The following is a 24085-nucleotide window of genomic DNA, read 5'->3' as shown; positions in this document are numbered from 1 at the left end:
CTATTTTTTATCGTTTCTTAAACATATCCCTTGAATGTCAGCCCATTCTCTGATGGTCATCTCGTCGATTTGTGAGACAAATGGTTCCAGGCTGAACAATTTTTCAATTAATTCGTATAGTGGGATGGGTTCAAATGTATATATTCGCTCTAAAACCCCTGGAAAAGATTGAATTAGCTCGGTTAAATGATCAAATATCTCCGTCTTACTGAAACCTATCACCCCGTCATGCCCGTCACTATCACCTGGAGTGGCTATGGACAAAATCTGCGATGCAGTTTGTAATGATTGTATGATTTCGACTTTCGTCCTCATGGGTTTTAGTCCAACCGTTTTCAAGCTTTGTCGAAGCTCCTTCATTGACTGTGACGTGATTATCTCATGAAATTTTTCAGGTGAAGTAGTTGGACTTGCGGTAACGGCATCATCAATACTGTTTTTGGCAAGAAGATTCGGTATTGGTGTTTCGGTCGAGGTTTTAGGCAAGTTTGCTAATTTGACATCTGCAATGCAGAATAGATCATTATCTAGCTCCGTCTCTTCTTCTTCAGAATCATTAGCTTCAATTGTATGACAATCACAATTTACTAATTCGGGGTCTAGTTCACTCACTCTTTTATGCAATAATTTAACTCTGATGGTATTTCCCAAATCAGTCCTTTCTCCTTCAGTTTTTAATGTTGTCATGAGATTCTTTTGGGGAATAATTGTGGGGGTTCTCGTTGCTGGGACTTGAATTTGAACTTGATTCGATGCCTGTGATGCTGTCGGCCTATTGCTTTCCGCCTTCAAGGGCGAAATCAATGACCGAACGGCTTTGAACGATTCCTGTGTCAAATCGATTATGCCATCCAATGGTGATGTGTTGGGAGTGAAAAATTGTGTGCTTGCAACGGTGTCCGTGGTCGATGCTGGTTTTTTGTCTTTTTCAATGAAAATATACCGGTATGGGTCTAATGGAAATAACGTCGATGTCTCATCGGTAGTATCCGAGACAACAGAAATATCATCATTATCTTCATCCCCGTTATTTTTGCATTTTGTACCCACTTCAGCAGACAGGGGTTTACAAGCCTTATAATCTGTGAGTGAAAATCCGTTAATATGTGTTCCCACAGTCAATTCAATATTATCACCAAAACTGTGTTCTAACGTTTCTTGTATCTCTATGTTATTTCCATATTCTTGAAGGCTTGCAGAAAACGATTCTGAAGTGATTATGTCCTCTTCGTCTTTTATAATCTCGCTCCTATCATCCATCACTTGAGACAACGACAGGAAGTTTACTGCGCTTTGGCTGTCCTGCGTCCTTTCCTCTTGTTTTGGTTGGTTAGTTTCGTTAGGAAGTTTTGGTGGTAACTGTGATGCTGTCCAGAGCTTTTTTTGTGATGTTTCTAGATCGTCCAAGCCACTCGACGATTGTTCGCTTCCATATAAGAATTTTTGGACTTTATTCAAGTCCGTTGTTTCACTATGAGGAAACTTTTCCAAAAGCAGCTTCATAATATACTTCCATTCCTGTCCACTATAGGTATCAAATGTGGCACCTTCACCCTTATCATTCTTTGCTTTAGACGGTGCGCTATCACTTCCTTCATTTTGTACCTTTATTATATCCAAAACCTTCTTGTGCTTACCTGACAATTGCTTTAATAAACTAGCAGCCCGTGAAAGTTTGTAGTTATTAATATTAAAATCAGTTATATTTTTAATAGCATTAGGGTCTCGTTTATCCCTAGTCTTCGATTTGAGTTTCGGTTTGGATTTCCTTATTGCTGGCCTTCTTCTTGCTATATTTTTATTGCCGAGATTATCGTATTGATTACACTGGGACGCATACTTGAATTGTTTCATTTTGGATTTTAGATTTGTTTCCTCCTCTGCGTCATCAAGTCGACTTTGAATCTGAGTGTTAATGAATATGTTCTCTTCAACTACATCCGATTTGAGTGAATTAGAGTGAGAAGCATGAATTGAACCTGTATTTATTGCATCAACATTCGCATTACTCTCCGTATTGCATTTAGTAGTTTCCCTCGCCACGGATGACTTATGTGTAGTCTCGTTGTTTTCTTGCGTACCAATAGAGTCATCACCAGATGATAAAGAAAACTGTACATCTGGTACCTGAGTTTCCATTGCTATAGAAGAGACACTTTGGCTCTCACTGTTTAGGCTGTCGTGATTGGCAACATTCATGGGATCCTCATTTTGTAAAAATTTTAGGTTCCGTTGTGCTCTTTGAAGCTCCATTATTCAGTTTCCTAACGTGCCTGTGGTGACAAGTATAGAAAACCAAATGGATATTATCCCTTTCAACCCTCTTTCATCGAAGAGGAGATATCTTTTGGCCTGTTTGCATTTTCATCCATCTCTATATTTTTATTATGCAGCTTCGCGTTCTGACTTAAACAATGCTACTAGCAAAGAATATATGTATAATATATGAGACAGGTAGAAGAAAAAAGGAGTAAAGGCCATCATTAAATCAGAGTGAGATTTTCTATTTTTCTTACCAATATTTAGAGTATCTAGCATGACAGTCCAATAGAATCGGGAGATTTTTCATGACGGATCCATCCATTACCTTGTCGAGACTACTAAGACTATTTGGCTTGCAAATAAATCTGATGACTATTGTATTGGTTTATGTCAGTCGTGTTGGTCTATATGTTGCTATGCAAGCACTTTGGCACTGGCTGTGTCTTGTGCCTCCTTTAAAACGACAGATGGATCATTGACTGGTACCGTCTCAAATTCTTGGCGGAGGTCTGGTATATAGTCCAATTGGAAATGGAATATATATACTTAGACTGTCGCACTGTTTGAGCTGTATAAACAAGGCATCCTTTCAAAAATGCTCGATGTGCTAGCGATTTCCGAAACGAAGGATAATGTTGCAGACATTTAAAGTAGAAAAATATCATTGTACTACACAACGTATGACAAGATGATCTCTTTCTATTTCTGGTGTGCCTTTAGATAATTTTATCGCCCTCAATGAAAAAGAAGTTGCTAGAATTAAGGCCCTCCACCCTATCTGTATAACGCTACTAACTTTTGTATTATTTTTCACGCATACCGTATGCTTGCCAACCTAGAAAGATTCTCCGACGAGCATCCAATCTTCACGAAATTCCCGATGCCTCTTAGCATCTCGCAAACAGTCTATGGCTAATCTCCAGCTCTTTTTTTTTTTTGCTGCAGTGGACACGCCCAAATTATGAGCTGTTGCAAGCTTCCAAAATGTTTGAAAAGAAGCTGCCCTCGCTGTGGCTGAATCTGTCGGATTCGTTTTCTAAACCTGGTACCTCCGGCACAAATTGTGAACTTTTATTCCTTCTTGCCAAAGGGTGTGATCAACGTTGTAGTGGGCAAAACCTCTTCATTACTCATGAAGAAACGGCATAAGTTAGAGTTTTTGGTCTCAGCTGGATCAGGCATTGTGTAGAACGCATACATCTTCGAGGTAAATTGTCCAAGATTCAGAAGTCGGTATTGTATTTGCTGCATCCACCATTTATTGAAGAATTCCTAGTTTCGGTATTCAAATTTTTCATAATCATAGATTTTCTTACCGGCGGTTTTAAGCATGTCAATACTCTCCTTGTCTATTAAAGGAATCATCTTATCGTTCCTGGGCAGGTTGAACCCTTCCACAGGATGCTGTTAACGTAGAGACTCGATTTCATGGGTAAACCTCCCAAGCAACTCTGTACGCCTCAGTCTTTCTGGTATACTAAGTAATACGTCGAACAATAAGATACAGTTTTCTTGCAAAACTAAAAATCGATTAATTTATTTTTTGGTCGATATTCTTCCATTTTGACCATTACAGCAATTTAAATAAGAATATTTATCAAGAAAATATAACAGAAAAAAATAATGTGGGAAAAGAATAAAGAGATGAATTATTTATGATCATATGTTGAAACGCTACTTCTTGAACGATTTAATCACACCCATGAGATAATATTAACCTACTAAACATGTTGAAAAGGATTGCAGACGTTTTTTATATTATCAAATCAGAATTTTTTATAATACTAAAAAATATATATATGCCAATTATTTACCTAAACATCTATAACCTTCAAAAGTAAAAAATACACAAACGGTGAATCATAAATTTAAAGTCAATCAGCTTATTGTTTAGCGTTGGTAGCGGCCGTCAATTGAGCTTGTTTAACCAAGTTTTGTGGAGCGTCGAAGACAGGCAACATAACTTCAATCATTCTGATTCTAGAGTTATCTTGGAAGTCCTTGTCTTGAGTCAACTTGTCCCATTCACCAGTTGTAGTGATTCTGTGGGTTTCGTAATCTCTAGCACCGAAGGTTGGCAACAAGGACAAGTGGTCCCAACTTTGAACTTCATTATATTCAGCATGAGGACCGTGAATCAACTTTTCAATGGTGTAACCATTGTTGTTTAAAACGAAAATGTAAGGCTTCAAACCCCATCTAATCATGGTGGAGATTTCTTGAACAGTCAATTGCAAAGAACCGTCACCAATGAATAAAATGACTCTCTTCTTTGGATCAAGTTCTTCAGCGGCCATAGTAGCACCCAATAGAGCACCAACAGTGAAACCAATAGAACCCCACAAGACTTGGACGATAGCGTAAACGTCTGTTGGGAAAGTAGTTTGGTTGATACCGAAGGCGGAAGTACCGGTTTCAGCAATAACAATATCACCTTCTTGCAAGAAGTTACCCAATTGGTTCCACATCCATTCTTGTTTCATTGAGGTGTTAGCTGGGGTAGCTTTGTTAATTGGAACTCTAGCTGGAACAGCAACTGGTTTGTAGTCCTTGACGACTTCAGGAATAGCGTTCAACAATTTTTGCAAGGTAAATTTCATTTGAACACCTGGGAAAGTGGCGTTTCTAATCTTGATGTGATCGGAGTGGAATTCAACAACGTTCTTTGTCTTGTAAGAGTAAGAGAAAGAACCGGTGTTGAAATCAGATAACAAAGCACCGACAGACAAAATCAAATCAGCAGATTCGACAGCCTTCTTGACTTCTGGTCTAGACAAGGTACCGACGTAGACACCACCGTATCTTGGGTGTTGTTCGTCAATGGCACCCTTACCCATTGGGGTGACGAAGATTGGGAATTGAGTTAACTCGATCAACTTCTTAGTTTCAGCCTTAACATCATGTCTGGAAGCACAAGCATCGGCCAAGATAACTGGGTTCTTAGCGTCTTTGATCATTTCAATAACAGTTCTGACGACTTCAGCTTCAGCTTCAGCGTCGTTTGGCTTCAAAGACATGTCAATTGGAGTGTCCAACAACTTGGCTGGGACATTCAAGTCAACCAAGTTAGCTGGCAAACCCAAGTACACAGGTCTTTGGGTGGTGAAGGTGGTTCTGATACATCTGTCAATTTCAGATGGAGCGCTAGCGATGTCAGTGATCATAGCAGTGGTTTCAGAAATGTTGGCGGACATTCTGTGGAAAACAGTGAAGTCACCGTTACCTAAGGTGTGATGCAACAACAAATGCTTAGCTTGAGAAGAGATTGATGGAACACCAACGACGTGCAAAACACCGACGTGTTCAGCGTAAGAACCGGCAATACCGTTCAAGGCAGACAATTCACCGACACCGAAGGTGGTGATGATACAGGACATACCCTTGATACGAGCGTAACCATCAGCGGCGTAGGCAGCGTTCAATTCGTTGGCGTTACCAGCCCATCTCATACCTTCGACTTCATAAAGCTTATCCAAAAGGGACAAGTTAAAGTCACCTGGTAAACCGAAGACAGTGTTACAGTTAACTTGACTCAATCTTTCGAATAAATATTTACCTAGAGTTATTTCAGACATTGTGTTTTTTTATTTTTGTGGTGTGCTGTTCTCTTTGAGATTGAGTTTATGAAGTATTTATAGGAAAAGAAGCCTAACCCATCATAATAAACTGATCGAGAATGGCAGCTCTTATATACAAGTTTTTCGAGCAAGTGCTGCTGCATTATCCCAGTCTCATCATATGAAATTTCTTTCAAGAGATCGTCATATCCAAAGTTTTGCATAATGCATTTCTTGCAACACGTTACTTACATAACCTTACTTTGATGCAGGCTTACGTATTGGTTGGTCTAAAAGAAACGTGACTTTGGATATCAGCACTTTTCCCATAAACGCATGCGCTATGCATTTACGGTGAATATCAACTTTTCTCAAGGGGCGCAAGTCGCATAAACGCATAAAGTATGCATTTGAAGGATTCTCGCCTTGGTTGCAACAGTCAAGGTATTAGCGACAGTAAAAGAAAAAAATGAATAATGGTGCTGCCGTTATTTGCTTTGTTTCCCGGGCTTTTGTTGGAGGAAATTGTATACGTACTACAAATAACTAGTATCTAGGTATTTGAAAGAGCTGAAATTTTCGCATTCCTCCTTGGTAATTATGCCCAAACGAATCAGGTCACCCCAAAAGACCGCAATCTTGTCGCGCCCGTAAGCCATATAATCGAACGTGTCGATACTAACGCCGGCCTCAGGCTCATCTTCTTTTTCGCCAAGATCTTCTTCGAGGGGCTCAGGCTCAGTCTTGATGATGTATTTTTTTCCATTGGGGCCGATTTCTTCTTTAGCAGTGGCAGTGAGGGCCTCTTCCTTTTCCAGTTCGCCACTTTGAAGGATGGCCCAAAGCGACCAGAACAATTGTACGGTGGCCCTCCATTGAATGATAGATTTGTAAAGTCTTTGTACCTCCTCGTCGATGGGTTCCTTGGCTCCACCCCTTAGATGTGAAACATAGGAGTATAGGAAATTCAAAACTTGCTCTTTATCAGGATATCTATCAGTGTGGCACTCATGTGGAGTCTTAGGGTTGTTGTAATCGTACATCCACTCGGAGAGGTGGTTTGCTAGATCGTACGCGGCAGGATTAGGGCCTGCATATTCAAAATCAATGACAACCAGTTTCGAGTCTTGGCTTTGTTCTTGCTTTGGCGGGTTGATAATATCATCCACAATGACATTAGAGTCCGAAGGGAATAAGGAACTCGATTGTGAAACTAGCGACGTAGAAGAAGACGCTGTGTACAAGCTTGGTGTATTCATCACAGGCGCTGTAAAAAGCAAATTACCGTATTGAGCATCGTTGTGGCAGAACACAAGACTCTTGTTAACCCGGTCTGCACCCTGTTCTTGTGCAATCAACCATCTGTGATATCTATCGACGATATCCCTAAACTTGGACCAGTCCTTACACACCAGAGACTTTTCAAGATTACCAGAGTCTCCTACCCATTGATCAACTTTTTCAATCGTACACAACCATTGCTCAATCTTTTGCCAGCAGGCCGAGCCATTCTTTCTTTCCGAACTCAAAAGCGGCACACCCACATGCAGTTCTTTCATTCTTCTTGCAATTCTTTGAGAGTTTTTCCAGTTTCTAATGTCATCTTTTGTCAAAGTTTTAGAGTTCTCTAAGAATTGTTCGAATCTACCGTTTACAAAACAGCCATAAAGCGAAGGACCTATGTTTTTCAAGGAAAGTCTAGCTAATATCTGCAATTCATATTCCCTGTCAATGATATTATCGATGTTGGGACCGTATATTCTCAACAGTAACGACGGCAACCTAGGATATTCAACTTTGAAGATTGAATTGGTCATTGCACCAGATATCTTAATTAAATTTATATCTTGAGCCACCGGTTGAACTTTCTTATTGTTGTACCATTTAGATATCTTCAAGTTCAGAATAAGATTCAAGACATCTTGCTTTAGATAATCCAGGGGTAGGCTTGCATCCAGCGTTTCCTTGACAAACGGAATCTCAATATATTCCGATGAAGCAGAGCCTACACTATCCGCGGCATCTGTCGCTGGTGCTTTTCTTGGTCCCTTATTTGCAGTTTCGGAAACGTCTAATTCGAGGTCTGCGACGCCCTCGTTGACAGCCCTTAAGTCGTCATCGTCCGTAACATTGGAAACGTCAGACTCAATGCTGATGGTTCTGATCAACCTTTGAGAAGATCGCTGACGTGTCAACGAGTGTCTTCTCTGAGAGCTTGATCTAGATCTTGCTTGATAGCCCACCGAATAACTTCTCACACTCCCTTGACGTGATTCTGAAACCATTCTCCTGTATTTTAGCTTTAACGTGTGTGACTATGTGTGCATAATCTGTGAGAACCGTTCAAAAGCTTCACATTCCTAGTGAAGGAATAGATCTTTCCAGCTCATTCTTCCTACAGCCAAGTGGCTATTTCTACTCTGCCGTTTCGAGATTCAACCGGCCGGTGGGCAACAGAGAAAAATGATAAAGCACCATGTGAATATTATACAAGGAAGAACAAAGAACAAGAACGATATACAAGCGGTATCCCAAGATCAGAGGGAGTGCCATAATTACAGTAAGGTCAACTTATGGAGTTCATATCCACAGATTATTCCAGCAGTGACGGTAGTGATACGGAAGGCGAAACGAGCAACAAAGTTGAAATTCAGATTAAATCTGCCAAGGAAACCAGCACAGAGAGAGCTGATTCTGCGGATTTGCCCGCCATCCCAGATTCAATCATATCGAAGTACCACATTACGCCAAATTTACAAAAATACGAACAGCAAGATATGAATATAAGTCAGTTTTGGCGATCTTTTACATATTTTGAGTGGCGGCCGACTCCAGCGGTTCATCGGAAACTTCAACAAATCATCTATAAATATAAGAAAATGTTTATGAAGCAGGAATCCACCAATCCATACCGACTCGCGGAATTTGACCCGCTGTTCCTCTCGCACTTGGGAGCCCCCAGACCATTGCACATTTCTTTAACACGATCGCTGCCGTTCGAAACAGAAGAAAAGCGAGATATTTTTATTCAGGAAGTAAGAAACGGTTTACGAGACAATGAAATAGCCCCATTTACGCTTAAAATTTCTCCCTATCCGAGGCTCTACATCTCAGAAAGGGCCAGTGCGTTGTACCTCGGTCTCCCCGTCTCAGAGCACTCCAGCAGTACGCATCTCTCTCCTTTCAGAACGATAATAGGAAAAGCACTTCAAAAGTCAGGCATTTCCAATCACCAGAAACTAATTCTGAGCCTACAAGACCTACATATTTCAATCGCCATCGCCGACAACCCCTCAAAAGCCACGCTGCAACGCTATCAACAACTCAACGAGGTCATGGGGGCACTTATGCTTCTCAACGATGAGTTCACATACCAGCCAGCCCTTCTGATCAATTCTATCTGCTGTGATGAAAACCGCCATTCCATCAAAATTCACTTCCACTGATCACTTCAGAGAATAGCCGCCCAAAAAAGCCAGGGGATTGTGGGCGGCTCGTCAAATGAACACAATTTGTCATCCAACACGAAAAATATCTCAAAACGGCAAAAGGTAAACATGTTCAGTCTGGGAAAATTTCAGACTCTTTTGGTAACTATGTAGAGGATAAGGATGCCTGATGGGTAGTAAATCAGTTCCGAAAAGTGTTTAAACATTAACTGGTAAACATTAAGGAGAAGTAACTGTTGTTTACTCGTAATTATTCGTTCCTTTTTCTTTTGGAGGCTTTATAGTTTACATATACTCACAACAATTCTCTCCGCATTGTATCTAGCAAACTAAACATACGTTGCAGAGAGGAATTAAACAATCAACTAAGGAATCGGGAAAAGAAAAACATCAGAAGAAAAGGCTCGAGAAAAAAGTATTTAAAAATCTACAAGACCAAAAATACAGTTCGAGTTTAATCATGGATAACGTTGCAGATCCATGGTATATAGATCCCTCAGGCTTAGTAAAAGACCCTCAAGATGAAGTGTATGCTCGGCATCATGACAATGTCAATCCTTCCATACCCCAACTCGAAAATTATTCCTCGAATAATGAAGGTGCAGATGGTCTCGATAACTTATTGGGCATGGACTACTATAACATCGATGACCTGTTGACTCAAGAATTAAGAGATTTAGATATTCCATTAGTACCTTCCCCTATGACCGGCGATGAACCTAGTGATAGGAAAGATATTGACAAAACATGGAATTTTGCTAGTGACAACAACAATCCATCCCATTACAGCAAGAAATCAATATCTTCACATAAGAGAGGTCTTAGTGGTACAGCAATTTTTGGATTTCTGGGTCATAACAAGACATTAAGTATTTCTAGCTTCCAGCAAACCATTTTAAACATGTCCAAAGATCCTCAGCCCATGGAACTCGTAAACGAACTGGGAAACCACGTGAAAAAGAATGATAATGAGGATTTTGCTCAGATAAGAGAAAAGGATGGTGAAAATAGTTATTTAAGTCAGGTCTTGCTGAAACAGCAGGAGGAACTGAGGATCGCCTTGGAAAAACAAAAGGAAGTGAACGAAAAACTGGAGAAGCAATTAAGAGACAACCAAGTACAACAAGAAAAGTTGCGAAGAGTATTAGAAGAACAAGAAGAAGTGGCTCAAAAGTTGGTATCTGGGGCAGCAAAATCTAATTCCAACCCCGAATCTCCAGTCGTATTAAAGACGCCGGCTATGCAAAGCAGTAAAGCGAAAGATAATGCTATAATTGTCACAACAAACTCCGCCAATGGGGGCTATCAATTTCCCCCGCCGACGTTGATATCACCCCCGATGTCAAATACATCAATGAATGGTTCTCCATCTAGAAAGTGCCACAGACAACGATATCCAAACAGAAGCCCGGGAAGTGCTGGGATAAACCTATTTTCCTCCAATAGCACTTACTTAAGGGATACCGAACTGCTTTCATTTTCCCCGGCAAACTATAATTTGAATATGGATGATTTGAACTACAACGATAATCACGACAAAAACAACAACGATAGAAGAAATAATCCTGGTGACAACATATCTCAGCTATTCGAAAAAAATTCCCCAGGCGGGCTTAGTATCTCACCGAGGATGAACGGTAAAAGTTTGAGATCACCTTTTCTCCTCAGCAGCAATAAAAGCAAAGACGATCGATACGGCATTGGGACACTCACATCCAGGACGCAATTGTCACCTATTCATAGGAAAAAGGAATCCGCAGTTTCCACTGTCTCGACCATTTCACAACTACAGGATGACACAGAACCCATTCATATGAGGAATACTCGGAGCGCAATGGCAAGAGATGGAGACAGTTTACCGTCAACAAGCATACTACCTCCCATTCCTGGTTCCAGCAATAACACTCCAATTAAAAACTCCCTGCCGCAAAAACATTTATTCCAACACACACCCAGCAAAGCCCAAAACCACACATTACCAAAGGATGGAAATAATACAGATTCACTTCTTAATGCAACAAATTTTACAGAACGCCGAAAAGATGTCAAGACACCTATACGAAATAACAGTTGGAGAGAAACGGAAAACCATACACGAGCTGCACCTATCGCACATGATCTTCATGAAAGCCCTACTCTGGATGTTACACCGGACGAAATAATACTAAGGGCAACACCCATGAAGATTACTAAGAAACCAACTACACTTCCGCCGGGTACTATCGACCAGTACGTCAAAGAACTGCCCGATAAACTATTCGAATGCCTATATCCGAATTGCCGCAAAGTATTCAAGCGTAGATACAACATAAGGTCACACATTCAAACTCATCTGCAAGATAGGCCCTATTCATGCGATTTCCCCGGTTGCACGAAAGCGTTTGTCCGCAATCACGATTTAATAAGACACAAGATTTCGCACAACGCTAAGAAGTATGTCTGCCCCTGCGGCAAGAGGTTTAACAGGGAAGACGCCCTAATGGTCCATCGAAGTCGCATGATTTGCGCAGGTGGTAAGAAATTAGAACATTCAATCAATAAGAAGCTCACATCACCCAAGAAGAGCCTTCTCGACAGCCCGCATGAGACGAGCCCCGTGAAAGAAACCATTGCCCGAGATAAAGATGGGAGCATCCTAATGAAAATGGAAGAGCAGCTGAGAAATGATATGCGGAAGCACGGATTATTAGATCCGCCACCTTCCCCAGCGCCATACGATCAAAACCCAAACCATACGACTTCGAGCGAAAGCGACGACATCTGATAGATATTCATGCCTACCCAGTACTTTTACAGTAATAATAATAATAATAATAATAATAATAATAATACTAATAATACTAATAATACTAATTAATAGATATATTTCTTTATGATTTACATTTACCGTAATTTTTCAAATGCAGAGAAAAGCATATATCATCCGTTTAGAGTGATATAACCCTGAAGGTCGTTTGCGTGCCTTTCGAGAATGAAAAATTTTCCACAACCTTTAGGGTACATCGCCCTTTAACTACTAGAGACTACTTCCATGAATCGATTGGTAGAGTGCAGTGTGGAACCCAATTTTAATAACGCAACATTTTAGGAAACACGCCCTCAATACTATTTATACATGATGTGTCTTGATATTGAATCATACACCCTGTTGGTTAAATCATCAGTCGATATCTGATAACAAAACGGTGCATCCATCAAAGAAAACATCGTAGTTCTTTTTAGGTATACTGCATATTTCAAAGCATGATCGATCTTGTGGTGAGGGATGACTCCACAGACAGCTGCCAAGCTTCTAATGACTATAATGGACATGCAGGTCTGCGTATTCTGGCGGTCTTCATCATATTGATCTCGTCAGGACTAGGAGTGTATTTCCCGATATTATCATCACGGTATTCGTTCATAAGGTTACCAAACTGGTGTTTCTTTATAGCGAAATTCTTTGGTTCTGGTGTCATTGTGGCCACGGCATTCGTCCATCTTTTACAGCCTGCAGCAGAAGCCCTGGGTGATGAATGTCTCGGCGGTACGTTTGCTGAATATCCGTGGGCTTTCGGGATCTGCTTGATGTCCCTTTTCCTACTTTTCTTTACTGAAATTATCACGCATTATTTTGTAGCGAAGACGCTGGGTCATGATCACGGCGACAATGAGGGAGTTGGCACTGTTGATGCTGATATCGCCAGTTCAGAATCTGCCGTCAGAAATGGGGGCCCGAATCCTGCATCTTTAAACAATGAAGCAGTCTACTCCATCCATAACAATAAAATACCCTACACAACCAGAAATGAAGAAATTGTTGGGACCCCTGTAAAGGAAAAGGACCCTAATTCCAATGTTATAAATTATGATTTAGAAACTGGAAATACAGAATCAATAGCTAATGGGTTAATTCCAATGAACTCACATGCGACAAATCTCACTTCTGTACCGGGGAAGGATCATTATTCTCACGAGAATTATCATCAAGATGCCTCCGAACTCGGTAAGGGAATTGAGGAGGAGGATAAGGAGCAATATCTAAATCAGATGCTGGCGGTTTTTATCCTAGAGTTCGGCATCATCTTCCACTCCGTATTCGTGGGGCTTTCTCTATCTGTCGCCGGTGAAGAATTTGAAACTTTGTTCATTGTTCTAACTTTTCACCAAATGTTTGAGGGTTTAGGCCTGGGTACGAGAGTCGCCGAGACAAATTGGCCCGAAAGCAAAAGGTACACGCCTTGGTTAATGGGGCTCGCCTTCACACTAACGTCACCTATAGCAGTCGCAATAGGTATTGGTGTCAGACATTCTTGGGTCCCCGGTTCCAGAAGAGCACTGATTGCTAACGGCGTTTTCGATTCCATATCATCGGGAATCTTAATTTATACGGGGCTAGTTGAATTAATGGCTCACGAATTTTTATACTCGAATCAATTCAAGGGACCAGATGGCCTCAAAAAGATGCTAAGCGCATACTTCATCATGTGTTGCGGAGCTGCCTTAATGGCTTTATTAGGGAAATGGGCATAGTATATTACGCATAGTTTATTTTTTCCGGTTGTTTACAGTCAAACATATTTGTTATCTTTACGTAATTGTTTATTATTAAAAAATGCATGATCTATAAATTCACATCTGTTTTTTTATACGTGAAAGGGAAATGAAAGAGCAGGCTCTATGTGAGATAATATTATTATTATATAACTGTTTCAAAAACTCTCTTTCTGGCGCTACTATTCTCCTTTTCTTGCTGATCATATTCATCAACAAACTCATAATTGTGCCTTAAATTCCACTGTTGTTTGATGAATTTCAAACCTTGAACATTAAACCCTAGATCATCCTCAGTAGACTTCAGAGCATTTCTTAATTCGGTTTTTACCCTATTTATTTGCAACTTCAATTCTTCATTTTTCTGGGAAACCAATTCTTTGTGATTAAATTTGATAATGAAAAATAAATTTCTGCAGACCAATGGTAAGTGAGAGTGCAGCAAAGTTTTATTTTGCATAACCGTGTCGATAAACTTCAAGAATTTTAAAACGTATGAAAAGGGCATCACCATCAGTGCATCTTCCAGCTGAGATGTCCTAATTCTTGATAATGTATCCAGAATATATTGTTCAGGCGTCTTATTTACTGCAATTAAGACAGAATTGCCTTGCGGTTTCATTGGCGCTTCGCCTAACTTTTTTCTTTGCCACAACTCCATATCCTTGTTGTATGTTTCCATGCCTTCAATATCAGCAATACCTATATCTAGCGCCTCCATCAATCTTTCACCGGCCTTTAATGATTCCAGAGTTTGTTTATGGACCCCAGATGCTTCATCTTCAACATCTTCACCTGCTGCATCGCCTTTAAATGCATCATCAGCGTTTCCTTCTTCTAAAGATGCTAGCAGCGTATCTTCATATTGTTCTTCAAGTTCTTTTTCCTTTTCTTCCTCTAAAAATACCTGGTCTTCGGTTTCTTCCCAAATTCTTATACTGTGATCATGAGAAGATGAAACAACAAAACTACCATTGGAAGCAATTGCTAACGCCCAAACTTCGCTTTGGTGTGCATATAGTTTTTGAATACATTCAAATTTTTCACCATCCCAATATTTCACCACTGCGTCCTTAGAACAGCTGAAGAAATTGTGAGATTCTGGTAAAAATTTAACACTCATAATCGAATCCTGATGAGCAAATAAAGATTTGTGACAGTCACCAAAATCTAAGCCCCAAATTTTGATATTTTTATCCGCTGAGGATGTGATAATCATCTTAGAATCAAATGAAATGTCAATGGATAATACAGGTAGTTTATGCCCGTATAAACTTAAATAAAATTTCATTGAATCCAAAAAAAATACCTTGACAGTATTGTCTAGCAATGAAATGGCCAGATACCTATCATCTGGGGAAATTCGTACACTTAGAATATCGTCATTTAATTCCAAAGTCGTATCATGGTTCAGCTTCAACATGGGTAACAATTTGTCCTTGGTGCCCGGTACCAAAGTATTCTCAACTTGGAAATCCCAGAATTTGACAGTCTTATCCGCTGAACCTGTCACTAATCTTTTACCATCGGAGGTCAAATCTAAAGACCAAATGGCAGCATCATGTGCATCTTCAACAGTATCTAAAAGGCTTGAAGACGCTAGGTCGAAGAGTTGCAATTCCCCAGTTCTTGTTCCCAGAATGACCAGTAACCCACCTGGCAGAAATTTACAACTTAACGCGTACCCACATTCAAAGGTCCTGATACATTTGTGCGTCTTAACATTCCAAATCTTTAGTGAACCGTTGGATGCTGTGGCTAGCAACTTGTTATCATCACTAATATCAATACTGCGCACATCCGTTCTTTGACCTTGCAATTCAATAGTATGTGTTTTGAGAGGTGCAGGGCTTGTTGCCTCTCTTTTTTCATATGGAATAGAATAATATTCGATAGTATTATTGGATGTAGTTAGAACCAACTCCAATTTGGAGCTTGTGACTGTTGTCCATGATGCGGATTTTACTTTATAAAATGATCTTATGGTTTGAAAAGGATGCAAAACGAGTGAAGAGTATGAACCTTTGATAGATCTGGCAATTTCTTCATCCGTCAACCCTTTCTCTCTTAATCTCTTCTCTCTTTTCTTCAAACCTCTTGCTATTTCTTCTTCTTTTCTGATTCTAAATGTTTCAATGGTTTTATCAGCGTTTTGAATGTAGAAGAACGAGACCCCATCGGATGCATTTGTTATAAATTCAACTTTCAGCCCACGTTGCTTACTTTGCTTTTCGAAAACACCAACTTCAGTTAGTTTTTCCCCCATTTTGTCGTTCTCCATGTTCAACTTCCAAATCTTGACTTGGCTATCTGTACCAGTTGTGATCAATAAATCATCCTTTACCGAAAGACTCCAACACTCTCCGGTATGTGCAATATGTGTCTCTATACACTGTTGTGTTTTCAAATCCCATAACTTGATCATTCCATCTTTGGAGGTACTGATCAACCAATCTTCTCCCTGACACCAAATCCCAGTAATGCAATCCTTATGCGACCTCAGCTTATAGAGTCCAACTTCACCAACAAGATCCCATACAATAATATTAGAATCTCTAGAACCGGAAATCAATCTTGTACCGGTACTGTCAAACTGTAACAGTGTTATGGCTGCCTTGTGGCCGTTAAAGTTCAAAAGCACAGTTTTGGACATTAAATCCCAAACTTTAATGACACCATCAGCGTAGCCGACGGCTAATAAATCTGTATCTTCATGTACTTCCAAATATGTACACTCTGCTGGTTTAGAGCCCCTTGCATCAGAAGCACCCGGAGGTAGCCCATCGGATAATGTGGCAAGCAAATCTCCGGTCTTAATATCCCATATATTAACGTTCTCGAGGGCACTCGTGATCAATTGTCCCGGCCCACTACCTTTATTAGTTCTAGATGACGGAGGTAACCAAACACAATTGGCATTAGATGCTATCACACCGAAAATAGCGGACTGCTCAAAACGTTGATAGGATTTTACCATATTAGTACTTCTTCCAGCTTAACCGACCTTTCTAGTGGTCAATATCTGATACACTTACAATCATATACAATATACATTATTATATCTGCATTGCTGGAAAATGAAAAATTCTTGAAAATTTTTCCACAGCTCATCGCGTTTTTATCTCCGTCTTATTCCCGTCGGAAATTCGAAAGGGTAATCCCTTCTATATAATATCAACAATATATGTTTAATAGTATGGAAAGGTGTTCATTAGTGATCCTGTAAGTATTCATAAAACTCATCAATAATGAAGGGCCATGCTGCAGTTTCGTCATAACCGTCAATGATCGATTGAATGGTTAGGTATTGCTGGAAAAAGAGGAGCAGCATATGCCATGTATCTTTACTTATTAGCGTCTTCCCCTCATCGCGAAGGAAATGGAACCATGACTCTAACAGGTTTGATTCAATATGCACTGGGTATACTGGCTGGAAAAACAGTGTCCAATATTGGATGGCATCGTCAATGTCTATGTTTTTGCGATTGGAGTCCAGGATTAAACGGAAGGCATAGTCGTAGACCTGTGTGTAATATTGTAAGTCTTCATGTAACTTGACGTCCAACCGCTTGATGCACCCTTGCATATCTGGAAGTGTAGAGCAGCCCTGCATGAACCATGTTGACAAGAACGTCTCCCGTTTTAAAGGTTCTTCTAAATTCTTGTATCCTAGTAGGTCGACTAAGCATAATGTCGCTAAATCTTCTAGACTGTAACCCAAATCCTCAATGAATTTGACCAGCGAGTCCATATCAAATGAAGAGTTGTTACTGTATTGATTGAATACCTGAACCAATTCATCTGGGTATACGATTGGATGAGCTGGTGTGGAAGTCTCGTCAGTAAATGACCCTATTTCCTTGTCATAGTATTCGTTGAGTGCATAATTAATATTCCAGTGATTGCGCCGTAAGTATTTCCTGGATACCTTAGGATCACATTTGGTCAGTGAGGTGAATGATTCGATAGCCTCTCGTTCCGGGCTTGTGCCTTCTTGCCTTGTTTTATTACTCTATAATATGCATGCAGTAGCAACGCCTCTTGCCAATGATGTTAGTGTCTGAAGATCTTAATAGTTGAAAAACAAAAACAGTACTCAACCACATACCATGTCCTGAATAAGGGTACATCTGCTACAGCTTTCTTTTCTACAATATGTACATTTTAGTGCGTAACTTCATTAATCAAGTCCAAATTTTTCAAAGCTAGGTTACAAAAACAATGGTAAACAAGAGGACTAAAATGCCAAAAAAACCAAACGGAAGGCAAACCTAGCGAGACCTCACACTTTTATGGCGAACAACTAAAATTGCTCCGTCATGTCATATCAGATCACTCCAACTCGCGATTTGAAAGTGATTACAGATCAGTTGCAAACACTTTCCTCATACGTCTTCCATACGAATATTGCTGATGATTTAAACTCTTTACTAATATGGATGAGCCCTAATGATCCCAAGAGTAATCATCAACTACGCCCTCCAAGTCTTCGTATCAAAAATATCATTAAGGTTCTCTTCCCCAATAATGTATCTACTTCCTCATACGGCGTCATAAATTCCGGTCAAACAATCAACGCAGTGGCTGGTGAAGGGAATACGAACAAAGAGTTGCAACTACAACTTCTATCGACGCTGAAAGAGTACTACGTTTTCCAAGTTCGATATCATTTTTTCCTTCGCTTTAATGATATTATTTATTTGAAAGATATTCAGCGATGGGAGAATTATTATGAGTTTCCCTTACGTTACGTTCCTATTTTTGATCTAAGTGTCAACGATTGGTCCCTCGAACTTAATTCTCTAAGGCACTATATGTTGAATAGAAATATAAAGTTCAAAAATAACTTGAGAGTAAGATTGAACAAGTTGATAATGGATGATGATTTTGACTTAGCAGGTAATTTAATTCGATGGCTGAACTTTGCCAATGGCTCACTATCTTCTATGGAGCTGATAGTGAACGCCCTTTTCAATAAAATTGAGAAATTCTGCGAAGCTAACATGAGTGGAGTTTGGAACAAAAGGTTTATGATTATGGAGACATTTAATAAATTTATCAACCAATACTGGTCTCAATTTTGTGAATTGATCTGTTGTCCTGAGGATGATCACGAATTGACCACTACTGTGTTCAACTGTTTTGAATCGAACTTTCTTAGAATAAGAACGAGAGAAATCTTCGACATTTGTGTTCTTGCCTATCCCGATTCAAAGGTAGCTTTATTGGAATTGAAGAAGATCATGAAAGATTTCAAAGATTATACAAATATTGTTACGAAATTTTTGTCGGATTTCAAAAAATACATTTTAAACCCTAGCATAACCACCGTGGATGCTTTGTTGAGGTATGTCAAAACTATTAAAGCATTTCTGGTCTTGGATCCAACGGGAAGATGTCTACACTCAATAATCACATTCGTCAAACCTTATTTTCAGGAACGAAAGCATCTAGTAAACGTATTGCTATATGCAATGCTGGATTTACCTGAGGAAGAACTGAAGGAGAAAATTACCTTCAAAGTAGATATGAAGGCACTACTCTCCCTTGTGGACATTTTGCACGATTATGATATTGGTCAAAATACAGATGCTCACAAAAGCAAGGACAAGAATAAAAGAAGCCCATTTTTGTGGAACCTGAAGGTCAAAGGAAAGAAGGAGACGAATGAGGATCCCCTAGCAAGACAAACAATGCTATACGAACATGTTCTTAATCATTATTTGACTTGGGTTCCAGAACCTAATGATATTATTCCTGGTAGCGTTAAATCAAGTTATATCAAGACGAATTTATTTGAAATACTTTTAGATCTTTTCGAATCCCGGGAGTTCTTTATATCGGAGTTCCGAAATCTCTTAACTGATAGGTTGTCCTCTTTGAAGTTCTATAAATTGGATGATAAATGGTCGCAATGCTTAAAATTAATAAGAGAAAGAATAGTCAAGTTCACAGAAACGAATCATGCTAACTATATTACAAACGGGATATTAGGACTACCTGAAACAACAGCTCCTGCTGCAGATGCAGACCAATCAAACCTCAATAGTATTGATGTTATGCTATGGGACATTAAGTGTAGCGAAGAGCTCTGCCGTAAAATGCATGAAGTAGCTGGATTAGATCCAACTGTATTCCCAAAATTTATTTCTCTCTTATATTGGAAACATAACGGTGATACTCAAAACCCTAAAGACTCGAAATTTCGTATACCAGCAGATTTAGAAAGGGAACTGCAAAAATACTCCGATATTTACTCACAAATGAAACCAGGGAGGAGACTACAACTATGCAAGGACCAAGGGAAAGTAGAAATGGAGCTGAGCTTCAGAGATGGCAGAAAATTGGTACTGGATGTTTCATTAGAACAATATAGCGTAATGAACCAGTTTAACTCTACAAATGATGAGCCAATTAATTTATCACTGAAGCAACTATCGGAGTCGTTGAATATCACAACATCTAAACTCCTTCAGTTGCTAAATTTCTGGATCCAAAAGGGCGTGCTTTCAGAAGAAGGAGAAGTGTATTCTGTTATCGAATACAGCGATACAGGATTTAGCCAAACTCAGAAAGACGTTCTGATGAAGAATGTAAACAATAATAATGAGCTACGTGACGAGTCTGAGGTGGAGAAGAAATGTGAATTAACGCTACAAAGAAGTCTACCATTCATTGAAGGAATGTTGGCCAACTTGGGTGCCATGAAGCTTAACAAGATTCATTCGTTTTTGAAAATCACGGTTCCAAAAGATTGGGGATATAACCGAATTACTCTGCTGCAATTAGAGAAATATTTAAACACACTTACTGATGAAGGTAAGCTGAAATACATTGCCAATGGTTCGTATGAAATAGCAAAAAACGGGCACAAAAATGCCTGATCCAGATGCATTTTGTCCGTATTACGCACAATCCCTTTTCTCTGGTCACTAAGTGCAAGATAGATGAGCCGCACGGAGGGTAAAAAAAGGTACAGCGGACGTTTTCATTTACACATAGATAAATAAAATAGTCTAAATAGCCCATCATCAAACCTTTAATATTGTGCATTAGCATACAGGAGCACTGCATTAAACCTAAAAACCTAGCAGGATCATAAATAATGACAGTGAGGAAAATAGCTATTCTTTACACGGATGAAGACAACGAATGGAGTAAACCATGGGGAAATTTTGTTGACATGGCTGTTAAGCTATTAGAACAAACGAAAAAACTGGAATTTGTCAAAGAAGATGTCGAGTACGAAGTATTTCACGTTCAAAATGGCCAGTTTCCCAAACTATCAGAACTTCAAAAAGATGAATATCTGGGGATATATATCACCGGTTCCAAATACGATTCCTTTGACAACAAAATTGAATGGATTATAAAGTTGAGAGATTTTTTGAACGAAATGTTAACTAGCAAGGTTGAGTACCCACCTGTTGCAGGAATTTGTTTTGGTCATCAGGTGATTGCGGCTGCCCTAGGTAGTTCAGTGGGTCGGAATCCAAAAGGTTTTGAAGGTGGGGTTGTGTCACTGAGACTAAACTCGCTGGGCCAAGAGTTATTTGAAAGCGAAACATTAAACCTTTCCGAGGTGCACAATGACTGCGTTTTCAATGTCCCAGATGGATATCAAAATTGGGCATCAAGTGACAAATGCCAAAACCAAGGGTTTTATCGGAAAAATAAAGTGCTGACATTTCAGGGGCATCCTGAGTTCACCAGTGAGGTTGCTCAAAAGGGATTATTGAAGTCCCAAGACAAGCTTGATCCTAAAGAGTTTGATAGGTACGAAAGACAGTGTCGGGAGCTAAATAACGATGGAATAAGAGCGGCCAGGAATATTTGGAAGTTATTCTTGCAAGGGGTATGAAAGATCTTGCCTATAATATATAGTTTATAGAAGGATATAGAAAACAGAGATCACAAGATCTATTTTCAAATGTCCATTTAGTACAGGGGTTTAAGTAGATGCCGTGATTCACTCTGCCGAGTGTGTCTGGAATTCTTACTTGAGCTCATCGATAGTGACACTAAATGTTCAGATTCTCCAAGTTAAAATTTTACTAGAAAAACTTCGCGATTTTCTTCTGTTTATGTAAAAGAGGGACAATTACATGCGCCGCATATTAGTTTCAGCGGTTACAGTTGGGAGACAATATTATAGCATTCACCGAATGGCGTTCATTTTCATACGATGGACTGTGAGTAATCCAAAAGAAAGTTGTCGCGAGTGAGCTATTAACGATTTTCACTACCGTATGTGTGTGTTACATGAATTTGGCAACGCAAAGTATATAGCCCCGGTGAAATTCCACGGATCCCCCAAGTTCAAAAAATTTAACGAAGTTTTATTGGATTACACAGCAGACATGCGCCAAAAGAAAAGCGACAGCGGTAGTAGCATCTCCAAAATATTCTCTTCTGCGCTGGACAATGAAGTGCAATGGCTAATTAAATATCTCCTGACAACTTTGGGAAGCGCAGTCGCTACACAGGGAGCTGACCATACTATTGAGCACTGATACATCTCAACAGGCAATACTTCGAATCCACGGGAAGAACTGATTATAGTTTAATCAGGTTTCTTGTCCTCCTTGCTCCATTATACTAAATGTTACTTTATTAAAAAGAACAACCCAAGGCAGGTGAGCAAGAAAAGGAAGAAATCAGGAGTCAAAGCGCTCATTAAGGTTCAGCATTCTAGAGTAGTATTCGATGGAATAAATGTATAATCAACTATTATCACGTGTGTTGGATTATTAAAAATGCATGTTTGTATCACTCCTTTATGCCTTAACTTCTGGTTTACATTATTCATTATGCCAAGAACTCCTGTAAACGCCAGTGTATTTTTCAAGCCATTCTCTTGACTGAGGTTTATCCAATACACTCAGTGGTATGCCCTTAACTTTCAGGACTGCGATTAACTCAGCATAAGCCCTTGTAGATTCTTCTTCAGCCTCGTCTGTATCTTCTTCCTCGGATGAGTATGATTCTTTTTCATCCTCGTCTGTGTCTTCTTCCTCGGATAGGGATGATTCTTCCCTCTCATTAGTAACAGTACGAAGCAGGGATGTTGCTGCCTCATCAACTAAAAGATAGTCGCGTTCTGTTGTGTTGGCAACGTCACCACTTTCACTCTCAATCCCATTTTTTGAGGATTTTGTTGAAACCTGATTCCGCTCCATATGATTATTGGCATCCTTATTTGCTGCTTCTAGAGCTTCCCACATAATTTGTAGACTATTCTCTTCAGTGTCCTAACCCACGCAATAGTACGTTACTTTTGAATCTGTACTCCCATATACTGAAAACTTTCGTGCGGAGAAAGTTAGCGGACAGATTAGGTCGACAGGGCAGTAATTGGATTACTTAAATTCTGAAAGTGGAAACTCGTCGTTCTAAAGAAGAAAGAATGATGATGGGTGACTCGTTTGATATTCTCGAGATTTTATTACGAGGAGTAAAATGGGGCTTACACACATCCCTGTGTAAGTTATGCGATACTGAATAAACATGAAGGGACGATACGTGCCACGTATGAATATACAGGATCAAGAAGTTTCGTTACAACTGACAACCAATGTCATTAAGGAAACAAATGAAGCTGTAGGAAACCGACGCGTTCTGTATAACAAAGGGGAGCTCGTACCGCACAAAGGCTCGCGTTACATGCATTGAACGCCAGAACATCTTACGCTGTAACAAGACATACCTTATTAACTTGAAAATGGAGATTTTGTCAAGCTGTTGATTATCAGTCCAATCCATATTTGAGGCTCTAAAGGATCCTCAGCAGCATTGGATATATGAGTACTGAGTTTAGACGAATACACCAGAACCAAACCTTTCATGTAGAGGCAGGTATATCACAAAAGAGATGGAAAAAAAGCAAACGATGACGAAAAGGGTAGGAGCTGGTCTCGAGCAGTTAAACCACAAAAGTGTCTTTCAAGAAGGAGATTCTTACTATAATTGCTTTTTTTCAACATATTTCATGCTGTCTTAGTCATGTAGCTTCTTTCTCTCGGTAAAGTTCCTCTGGTTAGGAAAGTCGTTAAAGCACAGTAAGTTTTATTAGATGGTGCAGCCGCGCCCTTATTATCGATAGGTTTGGTGAAAAGAAATGTGCAGTGCTAGGAACTGGTTCTGCTCGTTTTTTCCTGGTGGTTTTTGGTAAAAAACTAGTGCATTGTATGTGGAATGAGGAATGCGAGTTGGTAGCGGACCAATTTTCAACTGTTAAGGGCCAGGGTGGTTGATTATCAAACGATGTCGTACCTCTGGAAATGG

The 24085-nt window shown here is 39.7% G+C and overlaps 11 protein-coding genes across 11 annotated transcripts; 5 read left to right on the top strand and 6 right to left on the bottom strand.

The window, feature by feature from the left end:
• Window positions 1–2253, bottom strand: SLX4 (Slx4p; the record flags this gene model as incomplete). Its single annotated transcript, XM_056229762.1, has 1 exon — window positions 1–2253. One exon carries the CDS (start codon window positions 2251–2253, stop codon window positions 1–3), a length of 2253 nt encoding a protein of 750 aa, XP_056083748.1.
• Window positions 2254–4145: 1892 nt separating this feature from the next.
• PDC5 (indolepyruvate decarboxylase 5) lies at window positions 4146–5837 on the bottom strand (the record flags this gene model as incomplete). The annotated part of the gene is made up of 1 exon (XM_056229761.1): window positions 4146–5837. One exon carries the CDS (start codon window positions 5835–5837, stop codon window positions 4146–4148), a length of 1692 nt encoding a protein of 563 aa, XP_056083747.1.
• A 518-nt stretch (window positions 5838–6355) lies between these two features.
• On the bottom strand, window positions 6356–8104 carry CKI1 (bifunctional choline kinase/ethanolamine kinase CKI1; the record flags this gene model as incomplete). Its single annotated transcript, XM_056229760.1, has 1 exon — window positions 6356–8104. One exon carries the CDS (start codon window positions 8102–8104, stop codon window positions 6356–6358), a length of 1749 nt encoding a protein of 582 aa, XP_056083746.1.
• A 288-nt stretch (window positions 8105–8392) lies between these two features.
• USB1 (phosphoric diester hydrolase) lies at window positions 8393–9265 on the top strand (the record flags this gene model as incomplete). The annotated part of the gene is made up of 1 exon (XM_056229758.1): window positions 8393–9265. One exon carries the CDS (start codon window positions 8393–8395, stop codon window positions 9263–9265), a length of 873 nt encoding a protein of 290 aa, XP_056083745.1.
• Window positions 9266–9728: 463 nt separating this feature from the next.
• Window positions 9729–12032, top strand: ACE2 (DNA-binding transcription factor ACE2; the record flags this gene model as incomplete). Its single annotated transcript, XM_056229757.1, has 1 exon — window positions 9729–12032. The coding sequence occupies one exon, from the start codon at window positions 9729–9731 to the stop codon at window positions 12030–12032; it is 2304 nt and encodes a 767-aa protein (XP_056083744.1).
• A 479-nt stretch (window positions 12033–12511) lies between these two features.
• Window positions 12512–13780, top strand: ZRT2 (low-affinity Zn(2+) transporter ZRT2; the record flags this gene model as incomplete). The annotated part of the gene is made up of 1 exon (XM_056229756.1): window positions 12512–13780. One exon carries the CDS (start codon window positions 12512–12514, stop codon window positions 13778–13780), a length of 1269 nt encoding a protein of 422 aa, XP_056083743.1.
• Window positions 13781–13946: 166 nt separating this feature from the next.
• DIP2 (snoRNA-binding rRNA-processing protein DIP2) lies at window positions 13947–16778 on the bottom strand (the record flags this gene model as incomplete). The annotated part of the gene is made up of 1 exon (XM_056229755.1): window positions 13947–16778. The coding sequence occupies one exon, from the start codon at window positions 16776–16778 to the stop codon at window positions 13947–13949; it is 2832 nt and encodes a 943-aa protein (XP_056083742.1).
• Window positions 16779–17012: 234 nt separating this feature from the next.
• DCN1 (NEDD8 ligase DCN1) lies at window positions 17013–17912 on the bottom strand (the record flags this gene model as incomplete). The annotated part of the gene is made up of 2 exons (XM_056229754.1): window positions 17013–17813; window positions 17910–17912. 2 exons carry the CDS (start codon window positions 17910–17912, stop codon window positions 17013–17015), a joined length of 804 nt encoding a protein of 267 aa, XP_056083741.1.
• Window positions 17913–18120: 208 nt separating this feature from the next.
• APC2 (anaphase promoting complex subunit 2) lies at window positions 18121–20685 on the top strand (the record flags this gene model as incomplete). Its single annotated transcript, XM_056229753.1, has 1 exon — window positions 18121–20685. One exon carries the CDS (start codon window positions 18121–18123, stop codon window positions 20683–20685), a length of 2565 nt encoding a protein of 854 aa, XP_056083740.1.
• A 221-nt stretch (window positions 20686–20906) lies between these two features.
• On the top strand, window positions 20907–21662 carry SKDI12G1710 (putative amidotransferase; the record flags this gene model as incomplete). Its single annotated transcript, XM_056229752.1, has 1 exon — window positions 20907–21662. The coding sequence occupies one exon, from the start codon at window positions 20907–20909 to the stop codon at window positions 21660–21662; it is 756 nt and encodes a 251-aa protein (XP_056083739.1).
• Window positions 21663–22602: 940 nt separating this feature from the next.
• Window positions 22603–23025, bottom strand: SKDI12G1700 (uncharacterized protein; the record flags this gene model as incomplete). The annotated part of the gene is made up of 1 exon (XM_056229751.1): window positions 22603–23025. One exon carries the CDS (start codon window positions 23023–23025, stop codon window positions 22603–22605), a length of 423 nt encoding a protein of 140 aa, XP_056083738.1.
• Between the last annotated feature and the right edge of the window lie 1060 nt (window positions 23026–24085).

The sequence above is a fragment of the Saccharomyces kudriavzevii genome (genome assembly GCF_947243775.1).
Source record: "Saccharomyces kudriavzevii IFO 1802 strain IFO1802 genome assembly, chromosome: 12".
NCBI classification, from domain to species: domain Eukaryota; kingdom Fungi; phylum Ascomycota; class Saccharomycetes; order Saccharomycetales; family Saccharomycetaceae; genus Saccharomyces; species Saccharomyces kudriavzevii.
Note: the sequence above shows the minus strand (reverse complement) of the source record. Positions and strands in the feature narration are given on the sequence as shown.